General features: G+C 39.9%; 2 protein-coding genes across 2 annotated transcripts; both read left to right on the plus strand.

Annotated features, from left to right (window-relative positions):
* The first annotated feature begins 13,046 nt into the window (after positions 1-13,046).
* On the plus strand, positions 13,047-14,686 carry LOC116261680 (aspartyl protease AED3). The gene has a single exon (XM_031640469.2). It carries the CDS (start codon positions 13,098-13,100, stop codon positions 14,412-14,414), a length of 1,317 nt encoding a protein of 438 aa, XP_031496329.1. The 5' UTR covers positions 13,047-13,097; the 3' UTR covers positions 14,415-14,686.
* Positions 14,687-19,153: 4,467 nt separating this feature from the next.
* On the plus strand, positions 19,154-20,211 carry LOC116262891 (uncharacterized). Its single transcript, XM_031642425.2, has 3 exons — positions 19,154-19,476; positions 19,568-19,657; positions 19,934-20,211. The coding sequence occupies exons 1-3, from the start codon at positions 19,204-19,206 to the stop codon at positions 20,006-20,008; spliced, it is 438 nt and encodes a 145-aa protein (XP_031498285.1). The 5' UTR covers positions 19,154-19,203; the 3' UTR covers positions 20,009-20,211.
* The last annotated feature ends 50 nt before the right edge of the window (positions 20,212-20,261 follow it).

A 20,261-nucleotide genomic window follows, 5' to 3' on the forward strand; every position in this document is an offset into this window, starting at 1 on the left:
AATCAAAGAAGTTGGGAAGGAGGGAGGCACTGGTTTCTCCATTTCCCTGCACCACCCATTTCCTGGGCCTACAAATTGACCTCCTTTCGTCTGCCATCCACGAGCTAAATCCACTGACCCTGTAAATTATTCTTTTACTTCATCATTCATGGGCGGCAAACGTAGCCCCTTGTTTGATCTGCAAAGAAAATCAGTCTGCACGGTCGAAACCTGTGGTCATTGTCACGCTTCACTGTTTTATTCATTTAGACAAAAAACAGTAGCGAACACAACATTTGAGTTGAAGGCTGTATTGTTGAACAACCAAGCTTTAAGGCAAGTCAAAACCTTATATCTGCATAAATATATGACATTAAGAGTTTTATTTGGAATGAGATTTTCTCTAGGTAAACTGTTAAAAATAAATAAAAAAAAAAGATCTGTACTTAGCCATCTCAACGGCCCATTCTGTTGCGTAAGCTTTGATCTTATCGTCATACAAAAACAAAAAAAAAAGTTTCGAACACTTTCTTTTATGTGCAAACGAAACTGAGGTCATTAGTAGTGACAAAGGAAACTGAGATCACAAGTAGTGGCAAAATCCATCTCTACTTTCACTTTTCATTTCAAATTGATTCTTTTAAAGTGTTTTAATATTGTCATCTCAATTAAGATATATTTTTTTTTTGTTAATAAAGGTCGGGAGCCTACCCACCAGCAGACATGTAACGGCACAAGGTATTTGCTGCGAGCACAATTGGATAGGTTGCTGACCATGAAGGAAGTGACCAAAAGATGGGGTTTTCGAATTTCAGGAATAAAATAAACTGCAGTAGTTGGATGTGGATTTGCCTATTGCCACCAAGAATTTGAAAGAAAGTGTCGAAAAACAAGTGCTAGGTTTCCAGAATTTGAAAATCGATCGTTTCCTATATATCCTAAGAGTTTTCCATCATCGATGTAAAGGAAGAGATAAAAGGGATTTTTTCAATCCGTAAAAGTTCATTTCCTCTTCAATTCATCTTTTTCCCTTTCCATATCTTCTTCTGATGATTTCACTCAAGACCATACAACAAAAATGAGGAGATGATGGAACGGCTAAGAAAATATGGACGTGACACTGGTTTCTGTTCATTTTTCATTTGACATCTTATATATCAAAAATAAAGTGGAAGATCTAGATTAGTTTGAAGCACAACCTTCAACACAGTGAAAGAAGCTTTGGGCAGTAGAATGGCAGGGTTTTAGGTGAGCGAGGGGTTAATCCCACTGCTCGAGTGAAGGCCGAAGCCCCTTCACGCTCCTCCCACCCTCTTTTTCTTTATCCCCTATGGTTTAGAGCTGTTTTATGGTGCTTCGAGATAGACGCCCTTGCTATGCACTATTTATATATCAGTGTCTCTTTTTTGCAGCACACAGGTTGACGCCACAGGAGTTTGGAGAATGGCTGCCTACCAATATCGCTCCAGTTATTGCACCAACCCCCTTGGGATTTGATCATGACCGTAATGAAAATATAATCTGGGGTTTGATCAAGACTAGAACAAAAGTATATTTTTGGGATTATTTGGCAGCATCAATATCAATACCATGTGAGTGTTTTATGAATTGGACCTAAAGACTCAGATAGATTCATGATACATTATAATTAGTATGTCATGAACCTACCTCAATTTTTAGAAGCAGATTTATTCGACATTCACATATTGCCCCTGCGGCCAAACAATTCTTTAGGATATGTTCGATAACATAAGCAATATATTCTATTGGACATAGCATCCCATAAATGCGCACTCTATGTTCTCTGCAATTTTTCATCTACAATAACTTGCTAATTAACACAAAATCAACTTTTTTTTATGTACAAAAAAATTGAGTAAGTATGCATTCGACCAAAAAAAAAAAAAAACACATTTGACTTCGTTTTGGATGTGGAGAAAAGCAAATGGACGTGCAGCCGCTATCTTATGCCAACCACACAAAATTTTTCCTCGCAACTGATTGGCATGACTTTTTGTCTTGGTATCTTTTGTCTATTCTAAAATGTATGAACAAGAGAAGGCGACAAGAAAAATCAAACAAAGGAGAAAAAGGAAGGGACTAACAGCGTAATGGATCAAGCCATCAACGTATGGAACGAGTCCTTGCTTAAGCCGAGAACATTTTCCAAGTTAGGTGGCTAACATGAAGAGGCATTTTTATAATTTTATGAGGAAATTTTGTTGGGATCGACGTTTTCCTGTTTGAAGAAGGGTCTTTCATTTAACCAGTAGTGGACAATTTAATCATTCCTGCTCATAACACATGGTTCTTTGTATAACTTGCTTCAACTTAGAGTTACCTCAAAACATAGTTTTGGTAATATAACAATTGAAGAATTCTTTCTATGTAGAAACCAAATGGAGAGTACTAATCTAAATCATATGAATACTGGTGCAGGTATGGGTATGATAGTTTTGAAAAATGTGGGTACTGGGACATAGTAGTGTATATATAATATATATACAAAATCCAAAGAAGAATTAACCATTTTGTTAAAAAAAAAAGAGTTTAATGCAATTTTAATAAGGTCATATATATATATATATATATATATATATATATATAAGCAGGAATTGGCTGCTTATGAATCCCACCCCAACTATTGCAGTAATGCTATCGAGAGACAAACAACATCGAGCTTTTGATGCCATCTATTGTGGAAAGTATTATGGGTCATTGTCTATCGGCCAATGAGTACAAACTTTGGGGAATGCACATGCGACACAGGCCAACATAAATTGCTTGTTTAAATACGAGTATCTCATATTCTCATTTGCTAATTTACATACTGTTGCCTTTTAGCTATTGAGTTTTTGAAGGTGTACAAACATACAGCCCCGTATCCGCTAGTGCATTTAAATAAAATAAAGAGAAAATTATAAAAAAGCAGCTCAATTTTTGATGTATTTACAGAAAAAGGCACTTGCTATTCTAAAAATTACAGCCGCAGCTTAAGTTTGCAAATTAATTCATGTATATAAAAAGGATAAGAATATATCTAAAAACTGACCCTACTTCTAATAATAATAAAAAAAAAGCTTTAAACATAGAGTTTTTGACAATTCATTTTTTTAAGCCGGTGATTCATGGTTTGTTTAACTGTGATTTTCACTTTTCTACTTAGAGAGCATAACAGATAACCGGCTGTCATGGTCAATGAATATCTCAAAAATATGATATTGTTGACGAACTGACTTTAAAAATGTGATTTGTAAATTGTTTTTTAGAGATCAAGTTGTCGCTATTTTAGGGGGGAAATAACCTCCTTTTTTTGAATAAAATTCAATATTTTCTATGGTACTGAAGCGTGTGATTGTGAATTATTTTACAAACCCAGAGAGTAATTTGTAATTCCCAAACTTTAGGCACTGATTTGCATGTAATTACTTTAAAATTCAAGATGTTATCTGTAAATTTCACAAAAATAAAACTATATACCAAAATACTTTTAATATTTGATTATGTAAGCCAATGCATATAGTTTTAACGTATATTATATTTCAAACACATTGGTCATGGATCCCATTCCAGAATGGTACAGTTGCAGACAAAGCAAGTAAAATAAAATAAAATAAAAACAAAAAAACAAAAAGGAAGAGAGTGAGAGTGGGAAATGAACTGAGAAAAGACAAACAGACAATGGAAACTAAAATCTTTGCATTTTATAATGCTTGAGAAAATAGCAACTTACTGCTTACATTTGCAGCAAAGACGTGGGGCATTGGCCTGCTCGTTGCTTTCTGCGCCGCATTTCTTAAAGAATTTGAATGGAGTGTGGCGTAAGCTGTGACGTAAATTGACTGCATCGTGCCAATGATTTGAAGAAGTGCGGCCATTTGCTTCCTTCTCCTGAAATGACGAGAGAAGTGAACTAGTTTTCATTGGGCAACTGAGTCTGAGGGAAAGTTTGATGATTTGATATTTGTTCTTAGTTAGTTTATTCTGAAGAAGTTGTGGGTTTTCATTCAAGCCCTATCAGAAATTTTTAAAAAAATCATGAAAATTTGTCACGTTACTTGTGTTAGAGAAGCTACTATGAATTTTTATGGCAACATTTGATTGAATCTTGCATGATGCAGACTCCTGAGTTCTTCAAGAAAACAAAGTTGCTCTAAATGATAGAAAAAGATATATATGACTACCATTATGTTGTTCAGCACAGCTGGTTAGGGCCCTAACAGTAGGTAGCTGGCTGGCCATGAGTTCGAATTTTATTAGACAGCTCAAATCAACAAGTCTTTATTTTTAAGTTTTACTGTTTGTTGGGGAGGCTAATGCAGGGCATTTGATAGTATTGGATTTGCGATCCGGGATAATTTGAGATAATTGAAAATCTCAAATTTGCAGATTTTTACGTCAGACACCCCACCCGCCACAAAATCCGACCTCAAATTTCAGGTTTTAGTCACAAACTAAGAATCTCAAAAACTTGTTTTCACATAGTGGTAAAATTTGGTGTTTGTTTTCGCTGTGGGCTATATGTAAAAGGGATATGATATCTCAGATCTGATATCCGAGGCTATTATCAAAGGTTAAGTTAATGTGGTCAGATTTTTCTTAAATAAAAGTTGAAAAATGTTGACAGTTCAACCGCAAAGGTGCATATTTCAAGATAATAAGGTATGGGTATACTTATCTCGAGATTTTGCTCTTCAAAGAGACAAGTATCTAGTTTGTTTTCCATGAGCATTATGTCTCTACATCTTAAGTGGTAAGCGCAGTACCTAAGTAAAAGGTGCACCGTTGCCATTGCCGACATCGACGTAGCCCAATATCCTGATCTTAAAACGATATTTTGCTATGAAAATTGTTTATTTTAACATTTGATGCTGAAAAGTAAGGAGACAAAGTATGGGCAATTATTTTTGAACAAGGTTGGTTAAGCGAAAGTTATCTCCTAACTCCATTTTTTTAATAAACAAATATGTCTTTGGACGCATTGTGGTTCGCTTTATGTACTTCATTATCACTGACAAGTGACAACTAGACATATATAATTTGTATCGATTATTTGAAGAAGGTACTTTGAAAGCATGCCTTACCTTTGATGGTTATTAAAAAATGATGCGTTTAAGCACGAGTTTTTTTCGTTTAACAACCATTTTACAGGTAATTTTTGCATTTAACAGCCTCTTTTACAAGCGATTCAACAGTTAAATGTGACATAATCGAACCTAAGCTCCTGTTTCTCCTACCCCCATAGAAGCAAATATAAGATGTAAAAGCTCAGTATATATTTTCACCTCTCCATGAAAAAAGATTCACTTATGTCACACACACACACATATACACACACACACACACACACGGAAGCTAAAAGAAGAAGATCTATAAAAGTGACCATATCTTTAGCCTATGTAACTTCAGTCCAGACTAAAGTGATTTCACCAGTTTTATGTTTTTATTTTCTGCCAACCTAACCTGTGTGTTTGATATATTTGATTATCTAACCTTTCTAGATTATCAAACTTGTCTGTCCCACTTACTTGGGAGTTGGGACCTGACACTCCATTAGCCTTTATATAATAAAAAAACAGACATTACCAAATGAATGAGAATTTGGAGAAGGGGAAGTAAAATGCCATTTCGTCTTCCATAGTTCCAAATAGAGAGGTCAGAGGTGTTTCTTTATGTAAGAATCTGTAAGGGGTATTTGATTGCTTCAGTATGACATTTGAGGTGGTGATCTGATATCCCAAGACTTCAAATCCTTGATTCCTGATAAGGAATAGAAATTTTTTGTTTGAAAGATGCATAGAATACAATATGAATTTGCAGTATTTGCGTTTTAAAATCTATATATGGATCTCAACTCGAGTTTTTCTTTCTCTAACTTGAGATCCATGCACTCGAACCACAATAAAAAAGTCTTAAAGCTGCGTTCTCAAAGCTGCAGTTTTCAAGAACTATAGATTTTAAGGAGAGCCGCAACTAAAATCAGACATCAAATGCTCCTTTTACACAAGAAATTAACAGCACCAGACGAGTTCTAAAGGTGGCAAGAGTACATAATCCTAACGCTGCCCCAACATTGCCTGTAGTTATATTTGATGAAGTGAATCAGTGCTAATGAATTGGATCGGTGTGGTGCAAACTATGTAGAGAGCATTCGGATCGATTCATGTGAATTGGATCATTCACCATCTTATCTACTATCTCCCCCATCGTTGGTACTTGGCATTAAGAATAAGGTGCGAGTGTTTTATGAATCGGCTCCAAAATTGAGGTAGATGCATGGAACATTTGAACAAGTGTCTCATGAACCTATGTCAAAGTAGCTTCAGTCAAGAAGATTTGGATTTCTCAACCGGCATTCAATCCACCAACAAAGTTTGTTTAGAATTTTCTGGAAGTGGGTTTTGTGTGAAATCTGGGGACATGATCCGCCAAAATAACTTGGGCTCCAAAACTGGTTTAGGATCCAAATTCTGGATCTCGTCTACACAGTGAGGTTTGGAATTATGTCCTATTCGATTCCTAAGAGTAGGGGCAGGGGCTAGGCCGTGGCTCCACCCTAGCTAAGTAAAAAAAAATTACATTAAAAATTTTGAAAATTTGTAGTTGTCTAATATATTTTTTGTATTCTGATTTAGTTTAGCCATACCCAGATAAATTCGTTGGACCGTTTGGCTCGATCTAACGATCATTCGGCCCGCCCCTAAAAAAATCCTAGCATTGACAAACGTTGGTATTGAGTTGAAGGGTATTTAATATGGTTTTCTCTCTTTCTCTCTCTTTTGGATCTGGATCCATCTATCATGAGTTGGAGCAGCTGGATCTGAAACCAATTCCAACCGAGGCACGATACACCCGTTGTACTGGGTTGAGGGGCATTTAATGTGCTTTATTCTCTCTCTCCCTCTTCCTCTCTCTCTCTCTCCTCCACAGTTAATTATGAAAAAAAATAAAAAAGGTTGAAGGTGTCTGCACCTTAGATTATGGAGTGGAAGAAAAGGCAACAGAGAATAGAGAGAAAGATTGTTCTGCCAAACGTACTGTACGCCTGAATACTGACCAACTCTTGCAGTTCAAAGGCTCTCTGTTTTTTCTTCCCACAAGAGTCCAAGAAGAAGTCTTCTCTATTACTTGATCATCAGAAAATAGGTTTTTTTTCTTTCCACAAAATTAATCAGCAATCAACTTTAGAAATCACTCCTAAATTAAGATCTGTCGTGGTTGCAAGCATACTGATGTTCTTTTCAGATCATGCAATTTAAAAACATTCCTTTCAAAAACTCAACGTTCTTCTCATCAGAACATGATCGACTTTCGTCATTAATTTTGGATGGTTTGACACGTGAATACAGATGCCGGGGCATTTCCATGCAATATGGAATGTGCTAAATCTACTAAAATAAAAAGACAACATCTTTAGGGTTGCGTTTGATAAGCTTCCAAGTTGCATAAAAAGGTGTGTTTCTGAAGATCATCAATTTAAACAAATTAAGACCCTCTCAGTAGCATGGATTTTAAATTCATGTCACCTTTTAAAACTATGGACTTAAGATCAATCCATGGATTTGAGATCTATGTGGATCACAGAGCCGTTGTGAAACAAACACAACCTAAAGAAATCTTTGTCTAAAAGTGGGAGTTAGAAAGTAAATCTGATTACATTAAATATTTGTGAAAAATCACAAAAGACATGAATTGCTATTTGCTTTAAAATCAATGCATGTTTTCTTTTGATGGGGACTGGATCACACTTTGTGAGCTTTTCGAGTGAGCATTTCTCGGGCAAAAGCAGAAGCTGCTTGATGAAGGGTTGAAGCTTTCCACTCTTCCCTCACTCCAGGGACCATAGGCTGCTCCGGGAACTATGTTGATATATAGTATACTCATCAATTAGAGCATTGACATATAGTATATTCATCAACTAGAGTGTTGCAGTCAGTATTTGTAGTTATTTAGAATAACACATATGAGAATCGAACTGACGATCTGATTCTCACCAGTGTGTCAGCTCAACCAGCAATGCTATACCCCTCAAGACTGTGAGCTTTACTTTTATTGCGAACCAGATAGTTAACATCCAAAACAATCCCTTTGGTTTCCATGGAGGTTTTGCCTAATGCAGAGAGAAAGAAGCTTGCAACCGAAGACAGAAACATTGCAAGAAGAATGGTCCAGCACTGTGAAAGCTGACCATATGGCCACCGATTCATGAATATCCTGGCAGCCATGATCGAAGAGTAAAGACGAGTGCGATTCAAGGAAGATCTTGCTTTTTTCTTGTCTTGCTTGCTAAACTAAAAATGCCCCCATCGATGTTATGCATTCTCCGCCATATAAATCCTCCTCATTAAGCCGAGAAATACAATATCAAGCGGCTACCTTTTGAAATTTTCATTTCAAGAAGTACCCAAAGAGCCTACTAGGCACTGGTAGCTTGCTGTTATAAAGTAAATGGGACGCCTTTAGAATGGAAATCAATATAAAAGTGACCCCTCGTTATTGTTCAAATGGTCTATAGATATCCTTGACCGTTATGGATGGGGTGAAAAAAGTTCTAAGGGGTGTAGTGTTGGTCCTGTTGAAAGTTCCGTCGTGATTTGGATTTGGATTCATGTTGGTGCTATTCCTCTACAAACAATGGATGCATGACACTTTACTTGATGGGAGTTTCTTTCGAGTGAGCGATAGGATCAATCCCATCGCCCGAAGTGAAGCCCAAAGCCACCCCCCCCCCCCCCCCCCCCCGCCAATTGCCAATGCCTTCGGGGTCCTGAGTTGCATCGTGTCAGTGATAGAACGAGACACCCTTTAACTTGGATGTCGCGCCCTACCACCTTCAGTGATGAGAGTTTCTTTCACTACCCAAGTCCTGCATGACACTTTACTATCACTCGCCACTCAGGTCCTGAAACAGTCTTGGACCCTGAGAGTGGGGAAGGAGTTAGTTTCAACATCTCATCATATCCCCATGGATGGGAGTGAAATCCATGGTAGGAATTTTCACCGCAACCTACATCGGAACTTTGAACAATATAATTTCATCCAAACCGCCATAATCGAACTTTTTGGTGAGCGTACTAGACATTGCATTAGGCAACAAAAATTAACTCTTTCCAAAACCCCATCCAACCCAAAGAACAGTTTGGTAACGAGAACTATAACAAAATGTTTCATGAATATACTTAAATAATTGAATTACGTCACAATATGAAACAATTTGTACTGTTTCTATTATCAGAACTATAACAAAATGTTTCATGAAGATACTTCAATAATTGAAGTACGTCACAATATGAAACAATTTGTACTGTTTCTATTATCAAACAACCGTATAAGGGGCTGTTTTCGGTCTCATAAATCTGCACCAAAGACTAAGGCAAGTTAGTGAAATACTTTAACACCATATTTCATAAACCTGCTCCAAATCTTGGGGTAGGTTCATATCCGCATTGCCAAACGACCTCTAAAAGGATCATTTTGACAATGATAAATCAGCCTTAACCTTTGGAGACATACATTGAACAGTTTGTTGCTACTGTTCTCATTGCTAAACACCTGCAAAGAGGATTTTACCCAAATGTTTATCAAATTAATCAATGTATGTGACCAAAGATTAAGCTAAAATGCGAACGCTCGAGAGAAAACTTCCTCTCTTTTACACACAAGCCCTTAAACCATAAAACTCCTACCAAATTTCAGCTTCATTCGGATGCAGTAGCGGAAATACATATGGGCTGATGTGGGTAATTGCCGAAACCAGCCCATGCAAACTGTCTTGTTGATATCTCAAGATCTTGTACTAATTTATATATAAATGTCCTTTAAAAGTTTAAAATTTAAAATAACATTAGTGCTCCACCATCGCTTGGATCCATACACAAATATGAAGTCATTGATTAGTCCAGTTTTTAGACCCCACATAGAAACAGCTTTAGCAAAATCCAGCTCAAGTGGCCAGATTTGGATATAATGTGTGCAGCAAGATAAAGAAAATAAACGGACCGCGCTTGTCGACAAAGACTTGGCAAGCGACCTAAACTAAGTTGAAAGAGGCCAAGAGTTCAATATCAGCCAGCAATAATGCATGCTTCAGCGCGCAAACAAGCAGTCCGCTAAGATTATTCATTCGTGGAGCACTTGTGTAGGTGACACAATTTTGGTGTGGGCATTGCATATAACTTTAGAGACATAACAATGTGAAGTTAACACATTATAGTGAATTTTTTGATGGATTGACGTGGGCAGCGGCCCACCCCAGCCAACAAGCAGCTACGCTACTGCAAACAAGTAGGAGTCGGCTAATCTTAACCTCAATTAGTGCGGTTTTCGCGACTAATTATCTTATGATTGAGGGAATCTGGCATGTGAGAGTTGGGGGACCAAAAGGAAGGGCATCCATGGGAGCACATGGGATGCATGTAGGGATGGAGGGGCGTGAAGTGGAGAAGAAAAGGTAAGGCCACAAAGAGAACCAGCGAAGCAAGGGATGGAGGTGAGGGCACTCGCGTGCCAACGTCCACCGAGGATGTTCGAGGCGAGGAAGCCCACCAGCCAGCATAATAATCGAACTCATTATTTTGTTTCTACGTTCGCTCTTTCTTCTTTTCTCAGAGTTTGTTCACGTAAAAGACAGGGCATCCCATGTGGGACTAGGAGCATCATCATTCTTAGGGAATTTTTTATTTATTTAATGAACAAAAATCCTTGCATTTTTCTGAAATGGCCCTCCGTTTTCAACAAAATCATGAGATGAGAGGCTCGAGGTTTCATTTTTCAAGTTGTGTTGGTATCAGGTGGTGAAATTTCTATGTGCATCAACTTGGAGGTAAAGTTGATTTCAGCCATCTTATGATGGCTAAAGCGTGAGTGATAAAAGACGGCCTAACTAACTAACAAAAGTAGCTATCTCGACTAATTATTTTACATGTGCCCAATTATTTACGTAACCAAAAATCATCTCCTCATAATACTTTTTAATTGAGACAACTGATACGTGTTTCTTTATTTATTATTAAATGTTTAATTGGGGTTTTTGCCACTGTTACCAAAAAACACATCTTATTGGAAAATGACATGTAAAATATACTAAAACATACATAATCAGCTGTATAATGCTCATACAAAAAGCGTCTTTTTTTAAAAGACGCTAAAAAATAAAAAAAAAATGAAAAAAACACATATTATACGTATTTTTTCATACTTTTATTTTTTTATAATTTTCAAGATTTATTAAATGTTTTAATTTTTTTAAAAATTTGTCGAGATTTTTCTATTTTATTATTGAGATATACAACTTTATCGTATTATATCCAAGAAATTCCTTACCGTATAATATCCGTACATGTTTTTTGTGACAATGGACTTTTTATTTTATGTAATAAGCGATTATGTAGTCTGCCAGTCGAACTAGTTGTGCATATACTGATATACACCATGTTATCTTATAATTTGTTTTAACAAATGAATCAAACAAGTAAAAATTTTCTTGATCTGAATATCCAAAAATGCCATAATATTTCGAAATAAGTTGTCCTAATAAGACCCGTTATATCAATCTTCATAAGTTGAATTCTAATTAAAAAAAATAAGTCTACGCTGCTATGCCATTTGAAACGACAACTATATGAGTTTCAGGCCGCCTCCAGATTTCAACGTGGATGTCAAGTCCCACCATTATGCTATGCTCTTTGAGTTCATAAAAACATAAACAAATGAATTAAGATCCATTTAAAAACAAAAAAGGTGAATTTCTTTTAGTAACAAAAAAAAAAAAAAAGGAAAAATACAAAAATGCGTTTTGAGCAAGGATGAATGGAAGGAGGGCCAATTTCGACAATTAACAGGGAAGGGGACGAGAGGCACCGACACCGCTGTGGGGAGCCCACGTCTTTGAGTCACGGCTGCTCTCTCGATCCACACGCACATACATGTGACCTCTCCGTCCCAACCAGGACGGACGCAAACGGTACCGGATTGACGCCCGTGACCCAGAAAGAGCAATCCCAATCTGTCCCCTGCCTGGGCCCCACACACCCTCTCTCTCTCTTTCTTTAAGACAAATTCGTGATCCCCAACACCAGCAGCTGATTCTTCTCTCTCGCTCCCCGAATTACCCCCACTCCTTCCCTCCCCAACTACAATATTGTCCTTCCCTGGATCCGCTCCCCTCTCCTCCGGGAGTGCCGTCGTTCTCCGCTCTCGAGCGATGGCGACTAGACGGGAAACGGACAAGCAGGAGAGATGTTTTCTCCTGCAACATACGGAAACACCTTTTCCTTTTGATCATCGACGTTGTTTTAGACCAAACACAGAAATGATATATACAACTAAATCGTGTTTTGAGGAACATTTTCAATATAATGCGTTTCAAAAGCAAACTGGTTTCCTTACCAAATATTTGCTTTTATAAAAGCTATTATATATGAGAATTCATATGTTATGAACTCTCTAACAAGGGACGGACCAGTTGGAAATGATCAAACTCACCTTACTTATTTATAAATAAGAAAGACTCTTTAGTATATTGAGTTAACGAATATACGTTTATGCTAAAAGTTTGGACTGCGGAATGCCTTCCATTCCCATGTTAAGGAACCGGTTGTTTTCAACCAGGACGACAACAAAATCAGGGGTGGCATTATTGCAATTTGCAAGAGAAATGAGGTTTGTCTGATTCGGAGGATCACGGCGCGCTCTGGTTGGTCCAAGGAAGGAGGAGAGGAGATTTAAGCGATCCATGAGACCGAGACGGCAAAAAGCAGGAAAGAAGGTTTTAATATTATTGCTGGGCCCAATTGATGATGCCCAGAATTATTTGGATCTATTCGCTTCTTACTCATTACTACTACCGTGATTCTTGTTGTATTTTAGTGTCAAAATCCCACTCTTTTCTCAGCTCAAATTTGAGAAAAAATAATGTAAAAACACAAAATGATGTGCCATTTATCAGAAATTATAAAAAAAATGAAGTCGTTTTATGAATAACAAGGTAAAATGTAAGGTTTGAATGGAACATGTTTTTCTTTTTTGGGTTTCTGCTGCCACCCTTTAGTCACGTTATATAACGAGAGATGTCTGGTTTTTTTCCGTGAGAGTCGAGATCGTCGACCTTTCTGTTAACGATGGCGGCCGTCTTCTTAACGTTGGTCGTCCTCCTCCACCTCTTCTCCGGCACCGTCACCGCCTCCGACCCGTGTGCCACCTCTTCCCCTGCCGCCGACGGCTCCACTACCCTCACCCTCCTTCACATCAACTCCAAATGCTCCCCCTTCGCGTTCACCGCCGACCCCTCCGCCTCCCTTCTCGACTCCGTCCTCCAAATGGCCTCCAACGACGCCTTTCGCTTCGCCGCCATCGCCGGCGGTAGGCGCTCCATTCCGGTGGCCTCCGGCCTCCACGTCACCAACTCCGGGAACTACGTCGTGAGGGTGAAGGTGGGCACCCCCGGGCAGCTCATGTTCATGGTCCTCGACACCAGCAACGACGCTACGTGGGTTCCCAACACCGGCTGCTCCGGCTGCCCGACCATCGCTTCGTCCTTCTTCTTCCCCAACCACTCCACCACCTTCAGCCCGCTCGGCTGCCGCGCTCCTGAGTGCTCCCGCCTCAGAACCTCCTACTGCGCCGGCCGCGGCGCCTGTTTCTTCAACCAGACGTACGGCGGCAACTCCAACTTCTCCGCCGCGCTCTACAAGGACACCCTCCGCCTCGCCCTCGACGTGATCCCGGGGTTCGCGTTCGGAGGCGTGTTGTCGGCCGTCGGTAGCGGGCTGCCGCCCCAGGGCCTCCTCGGCCTCGGCCGCGGCCCGCTCTCCCTCCTTTCCCAGACGTGGCCGCTCTACCACGGGACCTTCTCCTACTGCCTCCCCAGCTTCCGATCCTACAACTTTTCCGGTTCGCTCCTTCTCGGTCCGGTCGGGCAGCCCGCGTTGATGCGCACCACGCCACTCCTGACCAACCCCCACCGCCCTTCCCTCTACTACGTCAACCTCACCGGCGTGAGCGTCGGCAGGAAGCTCGTCGCTTCCGCGCCGCTGCTGCCGGTGTTCGACCCCAACACAGGAGCCGGAACGGTGGTGGATTCCGGCACCGTGATAACCCGGTTCGTGGAGCCGGTGTACACGGCCATTAAGAACGAGTTCAGGAGGAGAATGAGGGGCCCCGTGACGAGCCTGGGGGCGTTCGATACGTGCTTCACGTCGCCGGGGGTGGCGCCGACAGTGACGCTGCACTTCCAGGGACTGGACTTGACGTTGGCGGCAGACAACGTGATGATCCACAGCTCGTCCGAGCCGCTGGCCTGCCTGGCCATGGCCGCCGCGCCGGACAACGTCAACTCCGTGGTCAACGTCATCGCCAACCTGCAGCAGCAGAACCATCGGGTCGTCATCGACCTTGCCAACTCCAGGGTCGGCTTCTCTCGGGAGCTCTGTAGCTAGCCGGCCGGACCCGGAATCAGCTGCTAGTCCCCTTCCCTTACCTCTTAAAATTGTTCTCCTCTGCTGCTTCTTTTGCTTCTTCTTCTTCTTCGTTAGCTTTTTGTCTATGTCAGCCGTATTGCATTTCACCTTTGTTAGATACAGATGGTGGGGAAGAAGGTGACAGAGAGAGAAAGAGATAGGGCATGCGTGTATGGATGACGACCTATAGATGAATAATCGACTGTCATGTTTTTGTTGGAAATGATTGCTGTTTCTGGTTTTTGCTTTAATTTCGATCTCGGGGTTCTTGGTTCGCCGCCGGCTACCACTCTTCTTCTTCCTCCTCCACTCTAAAAACTCCCCTGGAGTGCTGACTGTGACCACGGAATCGGGCAGCTGACTCGGTCTGAATCGATCATTTAGAAATCATTTTTCCTTTGACCAACGTATTGTAATAGTAATCTTTCTTCTCTTTAAACCAAATCCCAATTACAATAGCTGAATCGGGTGACTGAGGCCGTTTTAATTGATGGGTACAGCCGATCTTTAAGAGGCCATGGATCGACCCCTGCGAACTGTTTCTCTCAGTAGGTACTGGTTGTTTCGATAATTCAACAAGAAAAAACAACAGATCAATTAGCGCATTAGATTTACGACAAAACTGTACTTTGCTTTAGAAAGAGAGAGAAAGAGAGCTTTAGAAAAGCTTGTAATCAAACGATGTCGGATACTGCACTTCGAAGTTCTCATCTCACGCAGAAAAAAGAACACCATTTATACCAAAGAATTCACAGGATATTTCCTCTTGCATGACTCAGAGTTGATTTCACAAAATTTCCTCTAGAGAGTCGAGACCTGCCAATTTTGCTGAAGTATCAGTAGGCTCTCCGGCCAAGGTGGTGGTGCTGCGTTTTCTTGATCTGAGCTTAAGGATCCTCCACGTACGTTAGGGTTCTGCAACTCGCCAAAAGCATAGCGACGTTTGCCTTTTTTGAGATACACTAGCGATCCTCTACTTTTCTCTTTTCTCTTTCTGCCTTTCTCAGTAGAACTCGTTCAAGAACACTCGCATCTTGCCTCTCTAGATATTTCATGAATTGACATAACATGCACATTCATTGCCTCGTTCAAAGCAAATCGTAAAGTGAAATCAACACGTATATGACGGTCTGTAAGCTAGCGGTTGTTAGATGAGTCAAGGATATAATTAATTAGTCAATAAATTGCTTTAACGCCTCGTAATTGGTATCATTCGCCTAACAGTTTGCTGCCATAGGCCCATACTCAATGTTGGAACTGTTGTTAACAGTGCTTTTAATATATTTATATTCTAAAAGAATGGTTTGATCCGATTATTTCGTTTTTTCAGCATCTTGGTTGTCATGTTTCCTGATTAGAGAAAAAGTAATTTAGATCCCCGATCCCTCGTGATTGTTTGTTATATATTTTAGAAATTAGAACTATGAACATTGTAGTCAGCTGCCAACGAGGTAAAAGAATCTCCGCCAAACGAGAGATCGAGTCCCCTCGTAAAGCACTCTTTTCCTGCGCAGAATCAGGAAACTCTGTCTCTCACTCTCTCTCTCTCTCTCTCTCTTGTGTTCTTTCGGCGCAGCAGGATTTACTTTTCTCTGGCCATCTTTCTCTTCGCATATCTGTCTTTCTTTTTCTTGTCCTAATGATGGTTCTTTATCTTTTTCTCTAATCTTGTTTCAGTTAGATGCCAGCTTCCTGCTGGTAGTTTTCATTGTGCAAATTGGTATTCAGGTTCACTACTTCCCCTCGTTATAACTAAGATCTTGTTCTGTTTACTGGTTTTCGGGGATTAGGTGGCAGAACAGAGCATGTGGTTTACTGGGCTTTCCTCATCTACTGTTTGTGGGTTCTATCAGTATAATATCTGACACAGATCCAGAGTAACGCACAAGTCCTGCTTAATTTTTCTTCATAAATTTTGTCGGAGTTGTTTGCAGAGGAATATCAGACCTCAATTATTAGAAAAGTTCGAACGCATTAACATGCCTGCAGTAGCAAGAACGAACGAGACAAATCAAATAAAGGGAAAAAATTAGGGGAGCACATGTTCTTCTCCCAAGTGGGACGTCATCTTGGTAGCAATTTGAGTGGTGGTGAATTTCCTATCCTATTCCTGAGTTAGCTGAATATGGTGTTGCTAGTAACAAGGCTATTCCAGAAACATCCAGTTTCTTCTTGTTCATGTAGATCTCTTTCTGGAGATGTTCTGATGAGCTATTTAGCAACAATAACAGTATCTCACTGTCTATTATGTTTGTACATAAAGACACATTTATTTGAAACTATTTTGTGAATCTATCTCAATTTTTAGGATAGATATATATAACAATAACATACTGTTTGTTTCACTACAGTAACCCACCCGTTTGTTTTTCTAATTTTCCTGTAGTGAGTTGAACCAAGTTCGAGATCAGCCGGACTGGGCTTCAATTATAAACAGGTTTGGCTCAAGCAGTCAAGCTCCAAGCTTCATTTGGTTGGGCTCGAAGTTGGTCTCATCTAAACTTGAGCAGAGCTAAGTAGAAAAGCAGAGTATAAATAGATGTAATGTTTCTCATTTAGAGAAGCAGAGTATAGAAAGGATAAAAAGATGCATTCAACACACATTTGTTCAGAAAAACACCATGCTTTTACAAGGAATATTCTTCAAAAGCATGCTTCAAAAGCACCATGTTATTATTTTATAAAACAAGATATAATTGTGTCTACCATTCGATTGTTAAATTTCAAAACAGCATTATATATATATATATAGATATATATATATATATATATATATATATATATAGAGAGAGAGAGAGAGAGAGAGAGTTTTCTTTGAGTGTTTAATCAAGTATATATAGGTCGACCCTAGGGTAACTTTACTCAATTAACTTGCTGAATTCAATCTGTGGCTCGAACTTGTCTGATTTAATAATGTATTCGATCGCGCTGAGCTTGTACGAGTTGAGCTTCAGCTACTTACTGTGCTGCCATAATTCCATGTACGCAATATTTTGACATTAATTCCGGACATGCTCGATCCAGCAAATCTCAGGCAAATACTATTTAAGTACCTACGGCACTAAAGAATTCATTGGAGCCACAAGCATGATTGATGACTTCAACATTTTTGTGACATCAATTTTCATGTGATATAGCATATTATATATATATATATAGTTGTTTCCTATTATTGGATGCAAAAAGTAACCGTACTGATGCGTTGTATTAAAAAATATATGGAGATGCACAGCTCCACTGTCCATGAACATCTTGGATGCAAAAATATGTGATTGATATGACCTCTTCTTGTTAGGGTAAGGCTATAGATCTGCCTCAATAGATGCCTAGCGTGAGAAATCTCAAGCGAGGATTATGTGAAGAATTATCGTGACCTAGAGCCTATATTGGCTGATATGAGGCCGATTCTTCTAGATCAGGCAAATAATTTAAACTTTTAACATTTTTTTAAGGCTGATACGGCCAATACAAAATGATACCTATAACTTTTTTAAAGGTTTGTAAGAAACCAATTTTTAAAATTTTTATCACATATGTGAGTTCTCACTGTTTAATTTCGCAGCGTTATAGCTATTTCAAGGGCTGAACTAAATCAAGCTGCTTTATGGTCGAGATATGTAAGACTAACCAAATTTGGGTCCGCCTTAAACCGATCTAAATCAGATATAACACCAAAATTTACATGGTGAACTTTGTTTGATATGGGAACAAAAAATGGATTTGGTTGCAGAACTGTGTATGGAACCATACCTGTACCTTTCTCTTTTATATCCTCATACAATTAAATGGATGTCGTCTCAAGGGGTATAACATAACTGGTTACATAAGTAGCATGTTGATTATATGTCTTTGATTCAATTCCCATTAGCTTACTTTTGTAAGCTATAAATGGTGGCATGTGTGACGGTCAAGTTGAAGAGTGTATTTGTATACCCACTTGGGTCCCAATGTAACTTTGAATACTAAAGACAAGAGGAAGAAAGGTTCTTTCATCCTCTCACTTGGGTGATGAGGTTGTCTCTAGTCACTTGGATTAAATGGATCCCAGAAGAATAGTTCTATCCATTAATGCTTGGGTATCAACTTGTATCGGCTGGTATGTATCGCATCACTCCTTGTTTGAAATACCAGACAAGACAGAACTTGTACCAGCCATTAAGGTAGGAATGTACAACGAGCTAGTCGAACTCATCTCGGACTCGGGTTGAGCTTGAAACGAGCTTTATGAGGTGGGCTCGAGCTCTACTCGCTTAATCGAGTCCGAGCTGGAGCTTGACTCGTTCTTAATATATATTTTATACTTTTCAAGTGACCAATATACGATCAACTTTGTTATCGTCCAATAAAACAGAGTTAACATTTATATATTTTTATTTAAGCAATTTAAAAATAAGTACTAGTGTTTAATGAATTTAATCGATTTTAATCAAGTCAAGTTCGTTCAACTAGTAAACTCGTACTCGATTCGTTTATAAACTCAAGTTAAGCTCGAAGTAGACTTGTTTAACTTACAAGTCGAGCCCAAGTTGAGTCCACTCGTCGAACATCCTGCCATCGAGCAACTAACAAAGTTGTTTAATACATAACCGATACGGTCCAATATATATCGGCCGAATGCATATGTTGGAGGTTTCTCATACGAGTTGGAAACCGATACTTTTTCATTGACTCGGGCCTCAGGCTCGAATGGATAGCCCTCCCCTTGCAAGCAGAGTTGCAGAAAATCGGCGAGCAAACGAGAGGGAGAGGGAGAGGGAGAGGGTGGGGGATGGCAGCAGCTATCGGTGGTAGGGTGATGATGGCGGCAAGAAGCGCACACATCAACCCTGACCGCCGTTGTTTCTTGAGCCGGCGGTGGCCGGACTCTTCCAATCAGGGACATTTGGCCGCTTCCTTCTCGAGCAACGGGAGTTCGAAACCCCAGAGGAAGCTGGTTCTCTACACCAAACCAGGATGCTGTCTGTGCGAAGGTCTCAAAGAGAAGCTGGATTTGGTCCTCAAATTGGGAGCCCCTGACTCTCTCGATGACGTCGAACTGCAGGTTCTGTTCTTTTGATTTCACTTTCAGTGGTGAGGTAGTGATCCATTTCTGCTTCTTTTGACTGGGTTTTCTATGAAATTTGTGGCCTTAGACTAGAGATATTTTGAGCAATCCAGAATGGGAGAGACGCTATCAGTATGAGATCCCTGTGTTGGCGAGGGTCCTTCCTGACGGCACAGAGGTGAGTTCTTGGCATTCATTCCTCTGATCTTTAGGGTTTCCCCCCCCTTTGCCCATCTTTGCTTCCGTCACATCCATCTCTTCTTGCTCGGTCTACATGTGTCTGAGTTTGAAAGACTAGTATCTGAGATCCCCACGTCGAGGATCTCAATGTGAACAGTTTCTTGAATCATGGTATTTGAGATTTGCTAGAATCTCAGATAAGTGGCTTTCAAGCTGGTTTTTTTATGGACTCTGTCATATCCGGAAGCCGAATTATAACTTAATGTGGTGGCAGGAGAACCTTCCGAGATTATCGCCTCGTCTTGGAGTGGAGATGATCAAGAAGAAACTTGTAGCTGCCCTGCAATAAGGCTGCAGCGTCGACCAACGTTTGGGAAAAGGGGAGGCCATTAATTCTGCATTTCTGGAGCTGCTTCTTTTGCGTCTTTGCTAGTGGAATGGGCACATGAGGATGGGATTCTTCAGTGATTCATTTCTGTACCCAAATATGTATGGTCTTCTATGCAGAGGTACATAGTGATAGAGGAGAAAAGGAAAATATTGCACAAACAATGGAGCCTGCTCTCTCTCTCTCTCTCTCTCTCTCTCTCTCTGTGGAGTTG

The sequence above is a fragment of the Nymphaea colorata genome, chromosome 10 (assembly GCF_008831285.2).
Source record: "Nymphaea colorata isolate Beijing-Zhang1983 chromosome 10, ASM883128v2, whole genome shotgun sequence".
Lineage (NCBI taxonomy): Eukaryota > Viridiplantae > Streptophyta > Magnoliopsida > Nymphaeales > Nymphaeaceae > Nymphaea > Nymphaea colorata.